Source organism: Apodemus sylvaticus, chromosome 17 (genome assembly GCF_947179515.1).
Source record: "Apodemus sylvaticus chromosome 17, mApoSyl1.1, whole genome shotgun sequence".
NCBI lineage: Eukaryota > Metazoa > Chordata > Mammalia > Rodentia > Muridae > Apodemus > Apodemus sylvaticus.
This window is the reverse complement of record NC_067488.1, coordinates 3,945,136-3,966,821: the sequence shown is the minus strand read 5'-3', so window position 1 is coordinate 3,966,821 and position 21,686 is coordinate 3,945,136. Positions and strand designations below refer to the sequence as shown.

The following is a 21,686-nucleotide window of genomic DNA, read 5'->3' as shown; positions in this document are numbered from 1 at the left end:
AAGCATGACTCTGAGCTTAGAGACTTTCACTGATATGCCCCCGGATGCCCGCTTTTGAGTAGGCTCTGATCAGAGCAGGGACTGTGGGTGAAAACACACACAGCTGTGGACCCCAGACCTCTTCCTATCAAGGTTGGAGAACATTCTCTGCCTTTTCAATTTTTCAAGAAGCCATAGAAAGATTGGAGAAGAAAAAGTCCAGGCAGACCTTTTCCAGTAAAGCTGTGTTGCCCTGGCAACATTTCCCAGTGACTTATGAGCTCACTTTAGCTTTACCCAAACCTTGGGTGTTACCATAAACTCATTTGGAGAAAAAAACGAAGGTGACATAAGAGGCAGAGTGTGGAGGAGTCGTCTCTCGCCACATCCGTCAACATGACTGTTGAACGCCTCTCGGTGACCCCCCCACACAGGGTGGACCTGACGTTCTCACTAAAGTGCTATGAGCTGAGAGCTTCTCTAACAGAACTCATTGCTTCCTTACGGGGCAGCATTACCAAGCTGTGCTTCCTCGAAGATGAATGGACACGGATGAGGGGTGAGGTTGGGTGTGAGGGATTGTGGGAACTGCTTACAGCTTTATGGTAAATCTCAGCGTCTCGATAGTTAGGGCTCTTGAGTGCGGGGCATTACTCTTCAATTTTGTTGCCTTGTTTGTTTTTGTTACAGAGAGATGGCATCCCCAGTAGCAGACAGGCTTACATTCCTAGGCACTGTGAATTACTGAGCAGTCAGCAGGGCTGTTTCCCATCCATTTCCGCTGCTTTGCTGGTGGGTGGATTCAGGGTGAACACGTATAGCAACCAGCTCTCTGCCTCAAAGCCACCGTTCAGCCCCACCACTGGGGTTTGTCCTAGCTGCCTAATGCAGCCTGAAGATTCTGCACACATTATGGATAGAAAAAATGAGCTCCAGAAAAAACCCCCTTGACTCCCTTATCCAGGGAAGGCTGACCGCCCCCTCCAGCCCCCTATCGGGGAAGGGCTGTACCTAGCTTCTCTGGACCATGGTTATCATTACATATGGCAGCTGTGTAATACTTACTATCTCTTAGGTTCTATAAATTCATATGCTGGTTTAATTCTTAACAAACCTAAGAGGGGAGGTATTTTTGTTACCTCCCGCCCCAGTCCTGTAGACTAGAAAGCACTTTCCCGAGGGCATTCCCAGCTGTCCTTGGAATTAGAATTTAGTGTTACAACTCCAGAGCTGAACTGTGAGCTGCTGTTTTATTATTAATTTCCTCTACACATCTGTCTATTACATGCTTAATCTTTGACTTTAATGTTTTGAGATATCCTTGTGAATATTACACATTAAACGTCTTAGTCAGGGTTTCTATTCCTGGACAAACATCATGACCAAGAAGCAAGTTGGGGAGGAAAGGGTTTATTGAGCTTACACTTCCACACTGTTGTTCATCACCAAAGGAAGTCAGTACTAGAACTCAAGCAGGTCAGCAAGCAGGAGCTGATGCAGAGGCCATGGAGGGATGTTCCTTACTGGCTTGCTTCCCCTGGCTTGCTCAGCCTGCTCTCTTATAGAACCCAAGACCACCAGCCCAGGGATGGCACCACCCACAAGGGGCCTTCCCCCCTTGATCACTAATTGAGAAAATGCCTTACAGCTGGATCTCATGGAGGCACTTCCCTAACTGAAGCACCTGTCTCTGTGATAACTCCAGCCTGTGCCAAGTTGACACACAAAACCAGCCAGTACAAACGTCACCCTTGGCATTTTCCCTTCAGACTTGTGAGTCTGTGTGATGACCCTTGTGTCCACCTGTATATTCATGACTGGGACTGACTTGTGTCAATAAATAGATGACCTCCTGGCAATGCTTGTATTCTCAGTGACATGCTATATATGTAGTCACAGTCAATCAGTGTTTTTCTACAATGGTCATTGACAACTCTTCTGTTTGGGTGTGAAGTGGCTCACTGACCCCTTAGTCACCATTACCCTTCTTACCAATCACCCCAGCCTGGTTTTCCAGACACGACATTTATACTCCAAGCTTGATTTTAATACATTTCTCAGGAGCAATAGTGAAATCTCCCCTCTTCTTGCCTCACTCAAATGACTTTTAAATTGCCTTCTGAAACATAGATCATAAATAATAGTTCATAATGGCTGTGTAGCTGCCTAGAGACAGATGGCCCTCAGCTTGCCTTTTTTAAGGAACAGTACCTGAGTGTCTAAGAAGGGACACTTGAGACAAGGGGTGGCTAAGTAGTGGCATCCCAGGACGGAAGTGTCCCAGAAGCAAACCTTCCTTGACTGTGTTCCCACCTCACCATCCTGAGATGGCTAATCCTCACTCGGCCTGACGGATTTACTAGAGAGAGTATTTATAGGGCTCAAAGAGTTAACTTCTGCCCTTCGGTGGCAGGTACCTGCTGCAGGCTTGCCTTTCACGGTGGCGGTGATGGCGGTGATGGCGGTGATGGCGGTGATGGCGGTGATGGCGGTGATGGTGGTGCTGGTGGTGATGGCGGTGATGGCGATGCTGGCGGTGCTGGCGGTGCTGGTGGTGATGGCGGTGATGGCGGTGATGGCGGTGATGGCGGTGATGGCGGTGATGGCGGTGATGGCGGTGATGGCGGTGATGGCGGTGATGGTGGTGATGGCGCCTTCTGTTGCAGCATCAGCTGGCCTGATGACCCACTTTCTCATCACAGCCACTGGGCGGCTAGCTTGACTGAGATGTGACCTCACCCTAGAGAGTCAAGTCTTTTGTTGTTGATTTTTAAACCAAAAGAGTGACTGGAATCTTGTTCCTATTGAATTGTTGTTCACTGATTCCTATGTTTATTTTCAGAGGTTAAATATTTCCTTTAAATAACTTCTGCTTTTGTTAGTTTTTTTTTTTAATAAAAAATGAAATGATAAAATCCTTGGGCAATTTAGATTACCTTTGACCATTTGCTAGGAATTATTTACTTATTTATTTTTAGCTATTTGTCTATTTTGCTCCATGGTATACCCGATTAATTGGTTTTGCTCAAAATGTCTTAAGCAATGGCTGAAGACAGTCTTGAAACCCCAATTCATTTCCCCCTGAGTTTATGGTTTGTTTCTGGCTTTCTTAGCATGTTCTGATTTCTCCTTCTGATTTTTCATTTTTTTCAAAATGAATTCAAACAAGTATTCCTTTGTTACTGAATTAGCATTTTCTGGAGGTCTTTTTTGTTTGTTTGTTTGTTTTTTTGTTTGTTTGTTTTTTCTTTGCTCAAGAGCTCTCGTTAGTAAGGGCTGAGCCACAGCCAGGAACCCTCTCGCCGCAGTTTGCCTCTTGGTACCCCGGTGTCGCAGTCCCTAGATCCCTGTCTTCTCTTCGGGACTCTTAATTGACCAGTGCAGGCTCTTCACATCCGACTTCATCTGTACAAAGCTCCATCTGCAATCCACCCTCTCCACGCGGCTTCTCAGTAATGTTTTTGAGCTCCTACTGGGATATGAGAAGTCATTAAAGCCATCATTTTTTCCTCCTTTTGCACAAAAAAAAGCTTGGATTGCTTGGTGTTTTCTTTTTCTGCCTCAGATGAACTCAGATCACAAGGTTCTGTGCCTGCTAGAGCTGTGAGTGGTTGTAAAACACACTTCTCTTTGGGCCAAATTTTGTGATCTCTGAAAGTATCTGGTATCAGGGTAATCACATCCATGTTATAAACACTCCAAGAGCTCCCTTTTGCCTTTAGCTTTGGGGAACTGTTTCATCCCTGTGTTCTATATAAATTTCAAGAGCAAAGAGTTACTGAGCACAGTGGAGAGATTCCCGCGCTCCTGTCATTGGCCCTCCAGGTTAGCAGTGTGCTGGACGGCCACAGCTGAGACACAGCTGCTGGGCTCTGCAGAACGTGAGCTGTGAAGAGAGTTGGCTCGCAGGCAGGGCAGGCTCTGAGTTTAGACCCAATAATATGAGCTTTATTTCCCTTCATGCTTTGCTGCTTCCTCTTTTTAACTTATTTTCTCAAGAGGACAAACAGACAAGTTCTGTTCCACCGCATCTTTACCTCTTCGGACTCATCTACCAGACTGAAGTTAAAGTCAACATTTGAGGTTTAGCTCTGCCCTTTTCTGGATACTGTTCAGAATGTGAAGAGACAGATGTGAAGAAGCACTTATTAGCTCTCTTTCAGATAGCTTTGCTCTAAGGAAAGTACTGAGGAACTGTATTATAGTCCACATTTTCAAAACTGGGAATAAATTCAACAGTCTGTAAGAAAAGTGTGGTAAGTTGGCATAGGTGGCATGTGACAGTGGGGACTGGCATATTCCAGCTATGCCAGGAAATGCTAGAACTAAGTCCTTTTAGTAGTCCTGGTACAAAAAAGAGTATCTTGCTTATGGTATGATAGTGAGTGAGTGCTTAGCACCTAACTGGGAGGGCAGCCCCGGCAGGAGGGTAGCCTGCACTGTGTCTGGGTGTAAAGACTCAGCATAGGTAATTTCCAGGTGGAAATTACCTAATATGACCAGGTGGGTGTGTACAGCAGCACGCCACCGTAGCCTGGTCCCACCAGATAGTACTACACGGGCAGACAGCATCACAGCTATCTGGTAGTGAGAGTTATTGGGAGCACTGAGTTTTAAGTGTTCACTATCTTCAATTTTAATATAATTTCTATAATTAAAGGGTTACATAATTTAACTTTTGATAAATGACTAAATTTAATAGTTCACAAAATTTCCAAAAGTTTTTGTTTAGCTCCCATGAGCTGGGCCGAGCCGGCATACCATTATCCTGATGGAGAGAGAGAGATAAGGACAGAGAAGGCCCACCCTGATCCTCCCCATTTTAAGTTTCCTTACCATTAGAGCTGGAAACCCTAACCCTCCACCTTCGGAATTTCATCTGCATTAGAAACTGTTTTGTGGCTCCTTGTTTGTACCTCTCAAAGATGGCGCCTTACCTTGCACCACAATTAGCAAGCACCCCCCCCTCCCCATAATTTGTTTACTATAAACTTTAAAGGAAAAACTTTAAAACAAAAACCAGAAACATCAAAGCAGCTAGTGAGATGGCTCAGCAGTTAAGAACACTGGCTGCTCTTGCAGAGGTTCTGAGTTCAATTCCCAGCACCTACATGGTGGTCATCTTTAAAGGGATCTGATGGCCTCTGTAGCATGCAGGTACATGCAGACAAAGCACTCCTACATTTAAGGAAATACATAAATAAATGAGTTAACAACAACAACAACAACAACAAAATACTTGGCAAATAGCCTTTGTACATTTCTGTCCCCAGAGATTCCCTTGCTTTTTCCTTTACGTGAAGAGCCTGCTGCAGGAGGTGGCAACATTTCTGATGCTCCTTTGCTAGGCATCTTGGGAAAGTCCAAGAAGATTGTGAAAGATAAATGTCAAACTACCTCCTGCTGACCTTATGAGCTTTAAAATAAAGGACCTCTCAGTGATACTGACCACCAGAACTTGAGTGGTCTCTCCTAACCTCTGTGTTACTTTACCAAATGATGTTGACAATCTGCTAGTTGTTGGGCATTAGGTCAGCACACCATAACTACGTGTTTGTGGGTACATTGGGATTTGATATGCGCATACCTAATGGAATGAGCAAGGCAGGCTAATTAGCATGTCCATCATTCTGCACAGTTATCATTTCTTTGTGTTGAGACCATCAAAGGAAAATCTACGCTAGTGTCCTCGATGTCTGCCTGCCCGTCTCCTCTGCCAGATGTCCTGTAAGCTGGTGTTACAGTCTCACGGCATGTAGGTTTGGGAAGATCTTCTGGTTTTAAGGTTTCCAGTCCCAGGCTGGCAGTTACAGTCCAACATCATACACTGTGTGGCGCAATGCAGGTCTCATCAAGACCCACACACTCCAGCTGTGAGTACATCAAAAGGAAGCGTGTGAGACCAATCCATTAACACAGGGACAGCTATGGGGAGCAGGAACTCAGCACGTGTGGCACCCTGTTTGCTGGTGTTCTTGACTCGTCTTTTAAGGCCGAATGGAAATTGTTGTTTTCATTGGAACCCACCTGCCAGGCGGCAGCTCCTCAGGCCACCCCGACCGCCACCGCCACCGTCACCGCCACCACCGTGGGTGGAAAGGCTCCTCCCCAGCACTGCTCACCCTGAGCACAGGAGAACACTTCACTCTGTGCCTCATCCATATACACGCAGCACACACCCGGAGCGCAGCTGGAATCTCACTCCACAGGTCCTCAGCTAGGATTTGGTACAAAGAGAAATCCAACTAGCACAGCTGTGGAATGTCACACTGTCTCTTTGCTTTTTACCTCGCTTAAACAAGCAAAAGGACACATTCAGAAAGCCCGGCACACTCACCTTCAGGTCTGCTTATGTAGGCTTGGTGGGTAATGACAACACAGCACGGCAGAGGGGAGTCTGTGGAGGGTGGCGTCTTTAATAGGGTTATCCACTAACCCAGGACCATGTTCGCTGCTACTGGTTATTATTTTCTTGGTGTTGGGGATCTAATCCAGGGCCTTATGCACAGCAGGCAAATCCTACACCCAGAGACATTTATCATCTCTCAGCAGGACTTTTAAAATTATTAATTGATGATACTTTAGCATGCAAAGTAGCATAGGCCTGGAAAATATAACGTTGGTTGGCAAGGGTCCTTATTTGTTTGTGGGAATTGTTTGCTCAGTCTCTCAGGTATCGCCCCACAGGCAGAGCATACAGATGTCATTTCCAACGACAAGCTGAGAGTTCCTTAAGGAAACAAAAAGTCAAGTTTTCCTCACAGGAAGCCAAATTAAGTAATGTGTATAAAAATGGTTTAGATGGGCATGTGCCTATTTAGTCAGTTCTCAGAGAACAGTGGCAGGAGGATTGTAGAATCAAAGCCAGCCTGGACTGCATAGAGAGATCTTTTCTTTATCACCCCCAAAGTTAAATATTATTTCCATTTAATGCCCATTAAAAAGCAAAGGATTTATCAGAACTTTCCTTCTGGGCTCTTTTCATTGGTTTTGGACTCGGTTTCTTTGAGTTCATTTTGCTAGTCCCGGTTCCCCCTTCAGCTCTTCTTCCTGTGTCCTGGTACCCACCCTACATCCTTTTCCTTTGCTTGTCCTGTTGGCAGGGAAATATTCTTATTAAGAGTTTGGTTCAACAAGAAAATGAACTCCCAGAATTTCCTGGCTGTAAAAGATTTTTTTTTTTTTTAATGAGAGAGGCCTTTTGGCCCCCCTCCCAGTTGATACACTTGCCAAGAATGTGAGTCACAGGCGCAGGTGTAGAGAGTTGTGGGCAGCTGCAGCGTGCATTTCCTGATTGTATAACCTTTGAGTGTCTCTAAGAGAGATGGAGCTAAGCTGTGCTGTAAACAGTGCCAGGCAGTCTGATCATAGACAGGCAATGCTGTATCCCTGCTGGCCTGGGGAAAACATCATAGGTTATGTTTAAGTTGGACTCAGGTCTGCCACAGCTGTGTATGCTTGGATCTCTGCTTTATGGTTAATCAGAGTGGCCGTGTAGAACATGAAGGGAGCATTTTCTTTCTAACAGGGCCTGTGTTGTTAGCTATTTTTGTGGTTGAAAAGAAAAAAGTTGGGTGGCCAGAAAAGTATCAAATGACCCGAGATATTGTAAAAATGCTCTAATTCATAATTACACAAGTAATTCAGGAAATACATGATAAAGTCTTTGTATTTCATCAAGAAGTTAGGTAGTGGGCTGGAGAGATGGCTCAGTGCACACTGAGAGAACTGGCTGCTCTTCCAGAAGACTTGTTCAGCTCCCAGAACTGACACAGCAGCTCACAACTGTCTGTAGCTCCCAGTTCTACAGGATCTGACTCCCTCACACAGACACGTGCAGACAAGATACCAAAGCACACACAAACAAATCATTAAAAAACGACAGGTAGCATCAACTTAAAAATATTTCATAATTAGAAAAATTATAAAGGTGCTTAACTCTTTAAGTATATTTTATCACACACTCACACACACACACACACACACTAAATTTGTCATCTGCCATCAAGGTGTTCCTTGATTATTAGAACATCTTGAGATTTTAATTCTTTAAGGATGCATTTTTTTATGTTTATGAATGATTATCAGCATGATGAATGTACACTACACACATGCTTAGTGCTCTCAGAGGTCAGAAGAGGGGACTGGATCCCCTGGTCATAGAACTAGGGGTAGATATCTTCTACCATGCAGGTGCTGGAGAAAGAACTCGAATTCTCTGAAGAGCGACAAGCAGTCCAACCTTATATTCAGATTTCAGCGCTGGAGTCAGTTGAATGCACCATAAGGTTACTGTTTGCTGGGGTTGTGGAACACTGTTCCCTAGTCACGGCACGGCCATCGTTACCTTGCATGGTAGTTTTGACTACTGGATAGGTCAGACCTGTTGATAAAAAATCTTTGTAGAAGGGGTGGGGATGAGGGAGGGGTCATTAGACTGTAACCTGAAAATCCAGGCTCTCCCTCACGATCGTCCTAGCAGCATGCAATAAAGCTACATGAGCTTTGGGGGAAGTGCTACATTACCTGGGAATTATCTAAAGCAAGGGAGGGGGACGGGACAGGGAGGTTGAAGTCAGCCATGTTGGTAGGAGAGTGATGTAAGGTCAGCCACACATCTGTGAGGAATTCCTCACCTACGCTCCTGTAAGTAGGCCCAGTAGCATGGGTGAGTAAGTTGGGCCTGGGGGAGCTGATTCTCTCTGGCCTGTCATTGGTTGTCCTGACAACTAATACCATACCTTTTAAGAATCAACAACCGAATTCTGTCTTCCTGTCCTTATCACCTTTTCCTGTGTCACCTTAGAGAGGAGAGAAGGAACTTCACAGAAGGTACGAAATGTGTGTGATGCCAGCTCTGTGATTTTACAAAGAATATAAAAAATCAAGGAGACAGGAGATAGTTCTAAAGATTATGCTGACTGTCAGCGATGGCTGATACTTGAACAAGGAAATGACTCAGACAGTTTCCAGAGGTTCTAGAAAGCACAAGAATGAAGGAGACAAGGAAAATAACTATCACACTGAGGCACGACTGTCCAGCAGGGGCCCAGCCTTCCACAGTCTTTCCATTTTCTAGCATCTCTCTTAACTGTAAGACATTTTACAGTTTTGATTATAGAAGTCTTTAACATCCATATTATGGTTATTAAAAGATATTTTAGGTTCTTTTGAATAAGATTGTCTTCCTGATTTCTTTCTTGGTATGTTTGTCATCGTTATATAGGGAGTGAATCTACTAACTTTTGTATATTAATTTTGTATCCTGCCATTTCACTGAAAATGTTTATATGTTCTGAGAGTTGTCTGGTAAATCTTTTAGGATCACTTAGGGATAGAGTCGTCTATTTTGCGGTGATACAGACGACTCTTTGCCACCTTCCTTTCCTATTTCTTGAGGACTTTTCACATGAAGTGGTGTTGGGATTTTTTTCAGAAGCTTTTGTTTGCGTCTATCAAGATAAGCTTGTGATTTCTGTCTTGGAACCCATTCATATTATTTACAACATTTGTTGATTCATACACATTGAACCAACCCTGCAACTCTGGAATAAGACCAACTTGACTCTGATGAATGATCATTTTGATGTATGTATTAGTTGATGTATTGATTTGATGTATTAGTTGGCAAGTATTTTGTTGAGAATGTTTGCATCTATGGTCATAGGGGAGAGTGGTCTGTAAGTTTCTTTGTTTTATCTGTCTAGTTTTAGAGTCAGGAAAATGCTAGTTTTGCTTCTTTTCTCTCTCTCTCTTTTTTAATTGAATATAATCTTCATTTACATTTCAAATGCTAAAACCTTTCCAGGTTTCCCCCCCTCCCCCAAAACGCCCAACCCCTCCTCCCACCCCCTGCCTCCAAGTATTTGCCCCTCCACCCGACCCACTCCCACCTCCCCTGCCTCGATTTCCCTTTGTTGGGGCATCTATTGAGCCTTCACCTGACCAAGGACCACTCCTTCCACTGAAAAATGCTAGTTTTATAAAGGAGTTTAGTAACGTCCTTTTTATTTTAGTAATGTCCCTTTGTTAATTATGGAGTCGTTTGGAAAGCATCAGTGTTCCTTCTTCTCTGAAGGTCTGGTAAAATTCACCAGTGAATCAATGTATGTGTTGACTTTTTAATTGGGAGACTTTTAATTATAGTTTCAATTTCATTGCATATTATACATCTGTTTAAACGCTTTATCTCATCCTGGTTTAATTTTTATGGGTCACATGTGTCTATAAATTTATCCATTACTTAATATTTTTTCCAACTTAGTGAAATAATTATTTTTAGGTAAGATCTAACAATTTTCTAAAGTTCACTGATGTTCATTTTAATGGCTGCCTTTTGCTTCTAATTTTATTAGTTTGAGTCTTCTCTCTTTCTTTTGGTTAGTTTACCTAAAGATTTGCCTTTTAAGACCAGAAAAGGGTGTCAAATTCCTCAAGCTGGAATTGTAGGCAGACAGTTGTAAACTTACCAGTGTGGTCCCTGGGAAGACAGAGCAGGAAGCGCTCTCGTGTTTTAAGACATCTCTCTTGCCCCCACTGATTTCGTAGGCACTTAGAGTTAAAAGCTGTCCTCCTAGAATGGCTCTCAGTGTATCCCACGGGCCCTCATAGGCTGTTTGATTCTGAGGATATTTGCTTTCCCTCTCAGTTCCCCGGGACACATTCATTGTCAGTACCATAGTGTGTTCCTGCTCCCTACCCCACAGGTCAGGGCTTGTTCTAGAGCCCCTGGGGGCGGGGGGTGGGGGGGTTGGTTTCTGCTCTTACTTTATTGTAATCAGCTAGAATACAGGGAACCAGTTCCGTTTTCCTGAATTTTTTAAGATCTGCTTTGTGCCCTAATAGAAGCTATGTTGGAGAAAGTCCCAGGGGCTTCAGAGAACATGTGTTTTGTGGTGTTTGGATGGAATAGAGTTCTATAGATGCCTGTTAAGTCCATTTGGCCCATAATGCCATTTAACTGAACTATTTCTCTTGTGTTTTGGTGGGTGCTTGGTCGTTTGGGGATAGTGGGATGCTGACCCGGGACCTTTGTGCTTGGGTCAGTCAGTCGTCATTTTACATCTAGTGCATTGTTTCTCATGAAACTGACTGCAGCAGTTTAAGCATGCATGTTAGAATCATAATGTCCCCTCGACGGACTGGTCCCTCCTGACAAGTAGTGACCTTTATCTTTTCTCGCTAGTTTTGAAGTCTGCGTTGTCAGATGTTACAGCAGTGACACTGGCTTATTCCTAGGTCTGTTGACTCATTTCCAGCCACTTAATCGAAGGCAGTATCTATCTTTTGTGATGATGTGCATTTCTTGGAGATAATAAATCCATAGTTCTCAGTGTTTGATGTGATCTAATGACTTCTGACTGAGGAGCTGGGACCTTTAATATTCAGAGCTGATTCTGAGAGGTGTACACTAATTCCCGTTGTATTTTGGTTTTGTAGTGTTTGATGTTTCCTCTTGCTTAGTGTGGTTTATTATTATTATTATTATCTTAGTGTGGTTTATTCTTTTGTGTACATCATGGGTGGATTTTCTTTTACTTATTTAAGATTTCTTAAGTATCTTTGGTAGAGATGGTTAAGTAGTCATAAGCTTTTTTTTTTTTAATTGTGGAAATTTGTTATTTTTCCTTCAACTGTAATGGATTTGCTTAGTATAGCAGTTTGGGTTGGCAGTTGCCATTCAGAACTTGAAATCTACCTGCCCAGGATCTCTGAGTTTTCAAACCTTCAGTTAATGAATCTGCTATAATTTGGATGGCCCTGCTTTTGTATGTGACTTGGTGTTTCTCTTGCAACGTTAAATATCTTCTCTTTGTTCTGTATAGTCAATGTTTTTGTTATAATATGATGAGGGGCGTTCTTATTTTTGGTTTTCTCTCTTCGGTAATTAGCTGTCTCCAGCACATAGATTTGCATCTTCTCCTTTAACTGGTACATCTTCTGTATGACCCTTTTGAAACTGTTTTCTATGCCTTCAGAAGAAGGTTCTCCCTCTGCTCACTCTCTGTACACTGGGTCTTTCCCGACCGTCCTGGGCGTCTCACGCGTGCACTGCGCCTTCTCTTGACTTTGTTCACGTCGTGTCCCCGCCCCACTTCCTGACCCAGTCACATGACCTTCCTGTTTTATTGACTTGATGCCTTTTTACCCCAAACATTTTCAGACTAGTTTTTCTTCATTGTTTCTGTCTTTTTGCTGAATTCTTCTTCCCGGTCATCTAGCGCCTTCCTCCTCTCAGCACCCTTCATGTCTTTGCATGTATTTATAATCATTTTAGTTCTGACTAAGATGTCTTCTAACTCTCACTAGATGAATGAGGGTTAATAATTTTTGGAAGACTTATCTTGACTTGCTTTTTCTTGTTTCTTATGCTCCGGTGTGGGAATTTACACATTAGATATTATATTGTTGCTTTATGTTTCATCAGCTACATTCTTTTACGTGAAGTGTTTATAATGCTCACACAAGGCTTGGTGGTGGTAGTGTACCCTTGAGAAAGTCATTGCTTACTCCAGGAGCTCAGGGTGTCTGTGGAAGCTTTATGCCATCGGCTGTGGGCAACCAGGAAAGTAACCACTGCTTCTTGGTAATACAGCTATGCAATGCCCCTCTGATGTCAACAACCGTTGGAGGAGAGAGTCAAGGAGAGTGTGGGGCATGCTTGGATTTTAGTTACCAGGATTGGGAGTGAGAAGGAAGTAAGGTGGATAAGTATAAGGACTAAATAATAACTTTGAAAAAAAGAATAAGCTGAATTAAATAAAGTAGGTTGGAGGGGAGAGTTGGGATGCTCTTGGGAGAACAGCTTTAGACATTGTCAAATCTGTGGAAGGTTAGAGTTAGGTAGAAAGAGGAGGGATAAGGATGGAAGAAGGAAGAAGAGGCTTGGGAATCAGAGGGGCGTACGAGCTGGGTAAAATATAAAGTACACCTTATAGAGAACAGTGTGGGGAATGGAAGCAAGCGCCCCGAGAAATACTGAACAAAAGCAAAAGCACCAGGAGGAATGAATGCAAGAATGGAAATTAAATAATAGGAAACGAGATAAAAATACTACAGACCTAATTGTAGTCAGCTGAGCTGAGGGAATAGGGAAGTCTCTCAGAGTCCCCTGAACCTCTAGCAGGTTCCAAGGGGTGCGCGGAGGATCTCCACAGTTCCTGGGGTTCTACAGGTGACAGGCTGAGGCTGTGAGTTCTTTCCTCATAGTTTCCTTGGATTCCTGCACGTCTTCTGGACTCTTCTGGTCCTTTTCTCTGGTCATGGCCTCTTCTGGTCCTGCAGGTCTGAGTCATGTGAGGAATAGTACTTCCCATGCCTTAAAGTGTGTGTGTGTGTGTGTGTGTGTGTATGTGTGTGTGTGTGTGTGTAAGTATGTGTGTGTATGTATGTGTGTGTAGATATACACATATACATATATTATAATTATATATGTATGTGTATATTTTCTACTATGCAGGGATAGTGATGTGGCAGTGTTAGTAAATTGCTTTCTAGGTATGATAGCTATGATTGAGCAACGGGATGCACAGTTGTGGGGCCACCAGAAGTCCTGGGCGCACCTTCCTATTCACTATCACTTCCCTATCACAGATGCTCCACAGCTTTGAACACCAGATGGAGACATTTTATGCCCAAAAGAGACCAAGTAGCCATTCTTGGAACTCTGCATTAAGCCGGCTGGGAATTTGACATTTAGCTTAGATAAGTACCAATAGCCCAGTTTCCAGCCATATGACCTTGGCTTTTTGTTTCTTAAGGTTTTTGCTTTTTTTTGTTTTAATTAGAAAAATCATTTATTTCTTCTCCTTTTGTACATCATGTTGTCCAGGAAACAAGTCTGCCATATGCATCTGAAATGGCAGAGTACCACACACACCATTCAAAGGCAAAGCACCACTGCAGGAACTGGCCAGTCGTCCAAAAATCTCAGCGCTCACGATAGACTTCTCGATTTGCATTCATTTCTGAAAATCAGAAATATCATGCCCAAAAATTGATGATGGGTTTGTAAAAAATAATCACTTTATTCAATACCAAAGTTTTAGGAAGAGTATACTTTCTTTAAGAAATAAAACACTAAGAAAAAAATGCCATTTAACATAGCTGGTACACTGGAATAAGTCATCAGGAAAAATACTGCAATGAACTTGTCTCTGACACCGTGACGTCCAGTCCTGGCTTTGCTGGGTTTACTAGGGTGTCACTCAATGCAACGTTTACACTGATCTTCATTCTTTTCCACATTGCACAAGGGAGTGGTTCAGCCTTTAAAACTTTATTAACAGGAGCAAATCCAGGATCCACTGATTTCTTCTCAAAAGACACTAGCCCATCAGGTAGCCTGGCAATTTCATTCTCATGAATACTCTAGCCATGAAGAAAATAGAACACAGACGAAGCCAATGAAAAGAAGTAACCTATTGAGTTTTGTTATATTTGGTGCATTGGATGGGTCCAGGATTATGAAACCTAAACCTCCCATTGTAAACAGAAAGCTAGATGCAAGTCCTTCCATAACGTCCTGTCCATTTACTCTGTAAGCTAAGGAAGCTACTGGTCTCTGATGCCCATGTTCACTGGTCATTGAGCCAACCCTTGGAGGTTCAACAATGACATCATAGATTATTCCTCCAGTAAAGAGGAAGGAAAATACCACCACCAGGGCATACACAGCCATTGGTGGCGGTGTGCGCACCCAGAGTGGTTTCTTCAGCTTCAGGTTGGGGCATTCCAGCACTAAGAACGGGACTCAGCAGAGTCTCCACGTCCCCGGTGGTAGGGCCGGCCTCTCAAGGTGTTTGCTTTTCATCTGAGACAGTGTTAAAGCCCATGTCGGCCTTACCCACACTATAAAGGTGAAGTGACCTTGAGCTGATCCTTCTTCCTCTGCCCCCCAGTGCTGGGAGTGCGGCTGGGGTGTCTCTCAGTACTAGAGTGTTTGCCTGGCATACGGGATTCAATTTGTAAAACCACAAGGAAAACCAGCACTGCCAGGCACTTATTTATCACCTGAGCAAACCACGTCTAGTTGCTAATTTCTGGTGAAAAGAAGAGAGACGCGTTGCTGTGTTGTCGGTAGGTCTGCGGTCTTTGCGGGTGTGCTTGCTAACTGCTGTCTGTCTGTCCATCCCTCTCCCACCCTCCTCTCCTAGTATCTTTTTGCCACGTACATTGCCCCGTCAGCCAGTCTCGATATCGGACTGCATCAGGAAGGGAAGAAGGACATCTACATGAAGATACAGCCACCGTTCGAAGACCTTTTTGACACAGCAGAGGAGTTTATCCTCCTGAGCCTTCTGGAACCCTGGACACAGATGGTGACATCAGACCAGGTGGCTTATAGAAAGGTATGATGGTGCCCATCGAGCTTGCTGGAGAGAAGGCAGACCCAAGGCAGGGAGAATGCTTATTAACTCATTTTAAAATATTTTTTCTTGACAGTTTTCCTATTGTCTCTTAACAAAAGACTTAATCTCTGTCATCCTTAGTTCTCTGCACAAAAGTTCTCAAAAGAAAAACGTGAGCTTTTCCCGTTGTGTAGGCTAGCAGGTGGGTGTTGTACTTCACCCACCTCCCGCAGTGCTCGCTCGAACAGGACAGAGCCTTTTCCTTCCTGCTGCACGGGCTGCAGTAAACATCACAGCTCTAGGAAGTCTGAGTTCTTTCCATGTGTCATGAAAGGCAGAACCCCGGACTTCAGTGCTTCCATTTAAAATACCAGGAGTTCATCAAATCCTAATGCTCCACATGATAAGTTTCTTTTTTGTTGTTGTTATATATTTTTTTATTTACTAGATATTTTCTTTATTTACATTTCAAATGTTATCCTTTTCCCGAGTTACCCCTCTGAAAACTCCCATCCCATCCCCCCTCCTCCATCTTACCAACCCCCTCTCCCACTTTCCTGACCTGGCATTCCCCTACACTGGGGCATCGAGCCTTCACAGGACCAATGGCCTCTCCTCTCATTGATGTCTGAAAAGGCCATCCTCTGCTACATATGAAGCTGGAGCCATGGGTCTCTCCAGGTGTACTTTTAGGTTGGTGGTTTAGTCCCGGGGAGCTCTGGGGGTACTGGTTGGTACTTATTATTGTTCCTCCTATTGGGCTGCAAACCCCTTCAGCTCCTTGGGTCCTCTCTCTAGCTCCTCCACTGGGGACCCTGTGCTCAGTCTATTGGTTGGCTGTGAGCCATGGGTGTTTTGATCCCCCTTCTAAGGTCCATAGGGTGAGGTCCTTAGGGTGGGGGCAGCTGCAGCGTTGCTCTTATTTATTAATATCTATTGAAGGGGTTGAATTGTCTACCAAGAAAGATAAATAATTAGGATAGAATTAATAAACACTTTGCATAGACTCACCCTGCTGGATTGTGACTAAAACAACTCTAAAGCCTTTATAAATTCAGTAACCAAAGTAATTAGATTTTTATTTCTTAATTCTTGCAACTCTAAAAAATTACCATAGTATCCCCTCTAGTCTATGAATGTACAGATTACACTAGAAAAAGTAGAATATCATGTGATATTTTAAGAGCCTCTCTTGACTCATTTGTAATATGTACTACATTTTTTAAAAGAAATGTGAAGTCTATAGGATCCTGGGATTGTAAGGAAATTTGGAATTATAATTGCCCTGAACTGAAACATTTTGGTATTAGCAAGTGAATCTTATAAAAATATGTAAGATGGATTATATTCTGTTCTTAATAAAAGAGGGGAGATTATTCTTAGTTCTAGACTCTTCCTTAACTTCAGTCCTGAGGGCTAAAAGCCTAAAAGACTGTATAATGTAGACTTGTCCCCAGGAGTATCAAACATACTACCAAAGCTAGCTGTATAAATACAGAAAATTCCCAGGCACTTAGCCAGCCAAACTGGTTTTTCTCTGCAATAAAGAATTGGACAGTGGTCTTATTCTCTGCTTAGAGAAAACGGTACATTAGGTGGTAGGAAGATAGACCTGCTCAAACATACTACCAAAGCTAGCTGTATAAATACAGAAAATTCCCAGGCACTTAGCCAGCCAAACTGGTTTTTCTCTGCAATAAAGAATTGGACAGTGGTCTTATTCTCTGCTTAGAGAAAACGGTACATTAGGTGGTAGGAAGATAGACCTGCTGCGAGCGCTCATGTGCTATAGCAGTAATACATTTAAGAGAAGACCGGGAAACAAGGCTGTCCCTTGCTGTTCTATGAAGTACTTGGCTGCCTTCCTGACTCATTCTGTTATGTTGATCAGAAACTGAAATCATGATCAACATGTTTACATTATGTTTGTGTGTGCCCAGAGAGGAGGGGTCATTGACAGCAACTGTGTCATTAAATAGAAAGTGTCCTCCTTCCTGGATTATCTGGATGTCACTTCATTGCCGCCCAATGATGGCATGGAGCTTTCTGTTCTTGCCTCGAAAGCACTCTGCTTCTTTGTGACCCACTGGTTCTGGTGAACTGTGTGTCCTGTCCGCTTTCACAGTGCGCATCCTACTAGTATTATTGTCTTGTTGTTTAGGTGGAACTGCAAGAGGAGACTCGGCAGCTAGATTCAACATACTTCAGAAAGCTACATGCTTTGCATAAAGAAGCAATTTCCAAGAGGGCTGAGGTAAGGCACGGCACCTAGAAAATCTCCATTTAGAGTCCTCTGATCACTCACCACCGTTTATCCTGCCGGAAGGAGACCTTAGTTAGCATTGCACAGTAGTGAGACGGGGACTGGAGGGTCCCCAGCCTGCTGCCCCGTGGCCTAGCATGCTTGCTGTGTTTGACAGGTCACAGTGTTATACTGACGTTATGTTCAGCATAGTTGGGAAAGCTAAGCTGAGGCCACACAGGGAGCCAGGCCATTTGTTTTCCTCTCCTAAGATCACGGACTAAGCCGTATGCCACAGGATACTCCCTTAAGTGGTGCCCATTATTTTCTGGAATCACATTTGTTGTCAGTTTAGAAGAGTTCAGTTGCATTTTCTGAACAAAAAGAAACTATCATGCCTATAGCAACAGAGTTTTTAAAAAGAAAGATACAGTAAATAATTGGAAAAGTCAGTAAAAAAAATAGGATTGGTTAGGATGTTAACTTACTTACAAAATTGTGACATTTATTTGTTTGTTTAGTTTGAGATCGTCTTAGGAAAACCCAAGGCCTTTCCCTATCGAGTTGCTGAGGATGACCTGAGCCCATCAGCCTCTCCCGACACTGCCTTTCATGGGCTGGGCGGGGGTGGGGGGTGGGGGCGTATTGTATACAAGTGCCATTGTGCCCAGCTCAGTTTATTAGATAAATCATGATAGACCCGTAAAAACATAAACTTAAATGTATGCAGCTACATAGAATCTGCAATTGATGTTCAGGACCCACAGTTATATAAAAGCACATAAAAGCACATAAAAGGCTAACGTCACACTGGCTGTGCGGCACACACTCTCACTTTCTATCCCAGCCCTCAGGAGGCCGAGGCCAGCAGATCTCTGTGAGTTCAAGGCCAGCTGGGCCAACATAGAGACTTCCTGGTTAGCTAGGGCTACACAAAGAGACCCTCTCTCAACAAAACCAGCTTTCCATACAGGCATTCAATACAGGCAATGTCCTACATACCTTACATGTATTTACACAAGTTTACATATGTGTACATATATGCAAAAGAGACATTTGGGGCGAAGTTCACAAAAGTGGGAAAGATAATCCAAATGGTGGCTTTCAGATGATTTTTAGTTTCCTTTTTTTGGGTTTTACTGAAGTTTTTATTTTTATATAAATAAGTTTTTTTCAAAATCAACAGTTTTTTTTAAAAAATAAAAGTTCAATAGTTCTTTTGTTGATGTGAACGTTCTCTATTTGGTGTAGCATTAATTAAAGCCTGGGAAGCAGGTAAGTGGCCCTAAAGATAGCACAGAAGAATGTACTTTAAACTTCAGGAGCAAAATTTATAATACTATGCACAGTTCTTCCTTTTAAAAAGAGCATTCCTTTTAAAAATATTGGTAGTGTATCCATGGCTGCCCAGTTTAAAAGAGCAAATGGGAAGAAGGTGAGTTGGCGTCGCTGAGCATTGTGTGCAGCTGGTGCTGACTGCGAGTCCCTGGAGCCGTGTGCGTGCCCGCGAGGGTCTGTAACTTCAGTTCTGGGACCTGTGCAGGCACCAGGCACATACATGGTGCACATACATAACTGTGGGTAAAGCACTCATACATATAAAATAAATCTAAAAAATTTTAAATAGGCATAGAAGAATATTTTATGTCCATTGTAAGTTATAAGATAAAGAATAGAGTTACAAAGTCATAGGTACATGATCATATCCTCATTTTAATAAACTTATATATGCACATGTATATAAATACAATTATATAATATATATGCATTTTCTACTTATATGTGTTATATATGATGTAATTATATGTATTATATGCTATATTTATATATTTATATAAATATAAAATATATTTTTAAATATTCAAATATAAGATATTTAAATTTAATATATTTATTATTTATTATAATTAGATACTTAAGATATTTAAATATAATATAGTTTATGCTTTAAATTTATAAATATACAAATATAAGGTATATTTATATATGTATACATATGTAGGTTATTAAAAACTATGCATATATAGAGATTAAGAGGCAATATAAACATAGTGATGGTATTTCTCTCTGGGCGACAGTATAATTTTATAATTTTATTTCTATTATAAAAATAAAAGGTATAAAAGGTATTTCCAGTTTACGAAGAAATAAAAGTAATATTTGAAGCAGTTTTCTTACATATGGCCACCTGTATGAACTTGTGCTCACACGCATGCACAGAGAATACTTTGTTTCTAGTGAGTTTACTAAATATTCATTAAAACAGAATGGGTAAAAAGCAACAGGAAACAATTTGAGCTTCCGAATGTGAACATGGAGTTGACTCGTTCAGCTCTCCCAGCTGCTAACTAGCCTTGGCTAGATGTGAACTCTCCCTTCAGATTCTCTGTTTAAAACTGTAAATCATCTGCTGCATTATGAGATGATGTATGGAAGTGTTTTGTCAACCAGGACACCGCTCGGTCTGCAGTGGCCGCGCTGTCACTCTCGGACGTCTCTAAACAGACAGAGTATTGGCTTAATGTTCCTGAGGAGTACAAACACTTTACCTTTACTGACCTGCTTAACAACAAACTGGAATTTGAACATTTCCGTCAGTTTCTAGAATCTCATTCTTCAAGGTGAGGAACCATCTATTCTTAAGTACATTTATCAGTAAAATAAATTTGGTACTGCTTTTGATTAATGCTATAATAATGACTTGCTAGTAGATCTTTACCTATGTCTATGTCAGTAAAGACAGAACAGACCATCTGCGGTCTGTCTGGATGGCTGAGTTGAGGCCGGTTGCTGCTGTAACCCCCAAGGTGGCTTTTTAAACAGTTATGCAGGCTTTGTTGGGTTTTTAGTACCAGCTAGCCTGAAAAAAAAAAAAACGCTTTCCTTTTTTCTGGTGTTCACATTTATAATTTCTGGGAAGTGTCTCAATTTTATTAACTAATATATAAATCAAGCATTGTAGTTTTGGAAACGTATGTTCTCTAAACTGAAATATTGATCATATTTTTTTCTCTCACCTTAAGACAAACTGGTTTGAACTCTGGGCCAAACTTTGCCTTTTCTCCTCATCAAGATGAGGATTATTCTAAATTGGCCTCTTTGTTAAATCATATGACATATATGTGCCATTTCCCCCATATTTGAAATTGAAGATACTAAGACTAGCATTGACAGCTGAGACACCTCCAGTAATTGAGAGATCATTTCTGTCCTCAGTGTTCCTTGCCAGAAGTCAGATTTATCAAGGATTGAGAATGTAGCAACAGCAGAGCCTTCTGCTGGGGGATGAGGCTGGGCTGTGTTCTCCGGTTCCTTGGTCTGATCCGCTACCTCCTGCGTGTTTGACTGAGTGGAGAGCAGTCACTAAGAAGGAATTTACTCTGTTTCCAGCCTTGACCTTATGTGTTGGATAGATATCGAACAGTTCCGAAGAATCGTTTTTAAAGACCAAAAGCAAAGAGAGGAAAAGTCCATATACATTAAAAACAAATACCTTAATAAAAAATACTTCTTCGGACCCAGAAGTCCAGCTTCTTTGCGTCAACAGAATCAGGTAGGAGCGCGCCGGCACACCTTGTTTGAAGTGTAAAGGCAGTCTTCGCTTTTGGCTAACAGCACGACACAGTCACAAGCACAACACACTCCTTTCCTCAGTTTCACCTTTTGGAAGAGCACTCTGGTTTAGGTATTCATGAGAATCTATGGACATCAATTAATACATGCTCTAAAATATATTATTTTATAAGTTGCTTTATTGGCTAAAATGGCACTTGTCTGGGACTGTATTAGGACAGTGTTGGTATGTTTGGGGGGTCCAATCACAGCTTCACAGGATTTGTATTTCTCATTCACTGAGTGAAAGTGTGTGTGTGTGTGTGTGTGTGTTTAGTATGTCAGATGCTGTTCCAGCTGCTTAGAACCATGTGGGACTCCGCGTGGACAGGGCCTTGCATCTTCCACAGCAGAGAGGCAGCATTATTGAGCACTGTTGTCTATTAACCTGCTAACTTCAAGAGGCATTTGATCTTTGAAAATGCTGTTTATGAACATGTTGCCCTCAAAGGGCTGCTCCCTCCCTCCCTCCTTCCTTCCTTCCTTCCTTCCTTCCTTCCTTC

The 21,686-nt window shown here is 42.5% G+C and overlaps 1 protein-coding gene and 1 pseudogene across 1 annotated transcript in view; one reads left to right on the top strand and one right to left on the bottom strand.

Moving 5' to 3' along the window:
• Rgs22 (regulator of G protein signaling 22) overlaps positions 1-21,686 on the top strand; it is a 116,912-nt gene that overhangs the window by 71,047 nt on the left and 24,179 nt on the right. The window contains exons 14-17 of the mRNA XM_052161524.1: positions 15,135-15,329; positions 17,491-17,583; positions 20,023-20,192; positions 20,962-21,124. Of these exons, the coding sequence (XP_052017484.1) occupies positions 15,135-15,329; positions 17,491-17,583; positions 20,023-20,192; positions 20,962-21,124 (621 nt within the window). The remainder of the gene's footprint in view (positions 1-15,134; positions 15,330-17,490; positions 17,584-20,022; positions 20,193-20,961; positions 21,125-21,686) is intronic.
• LOC127668075 (oligosaccharyltransferase complex subunit OSTC-like) lies at positions 14,266-15,110 on the bottom strand (annotated as a pseudogene).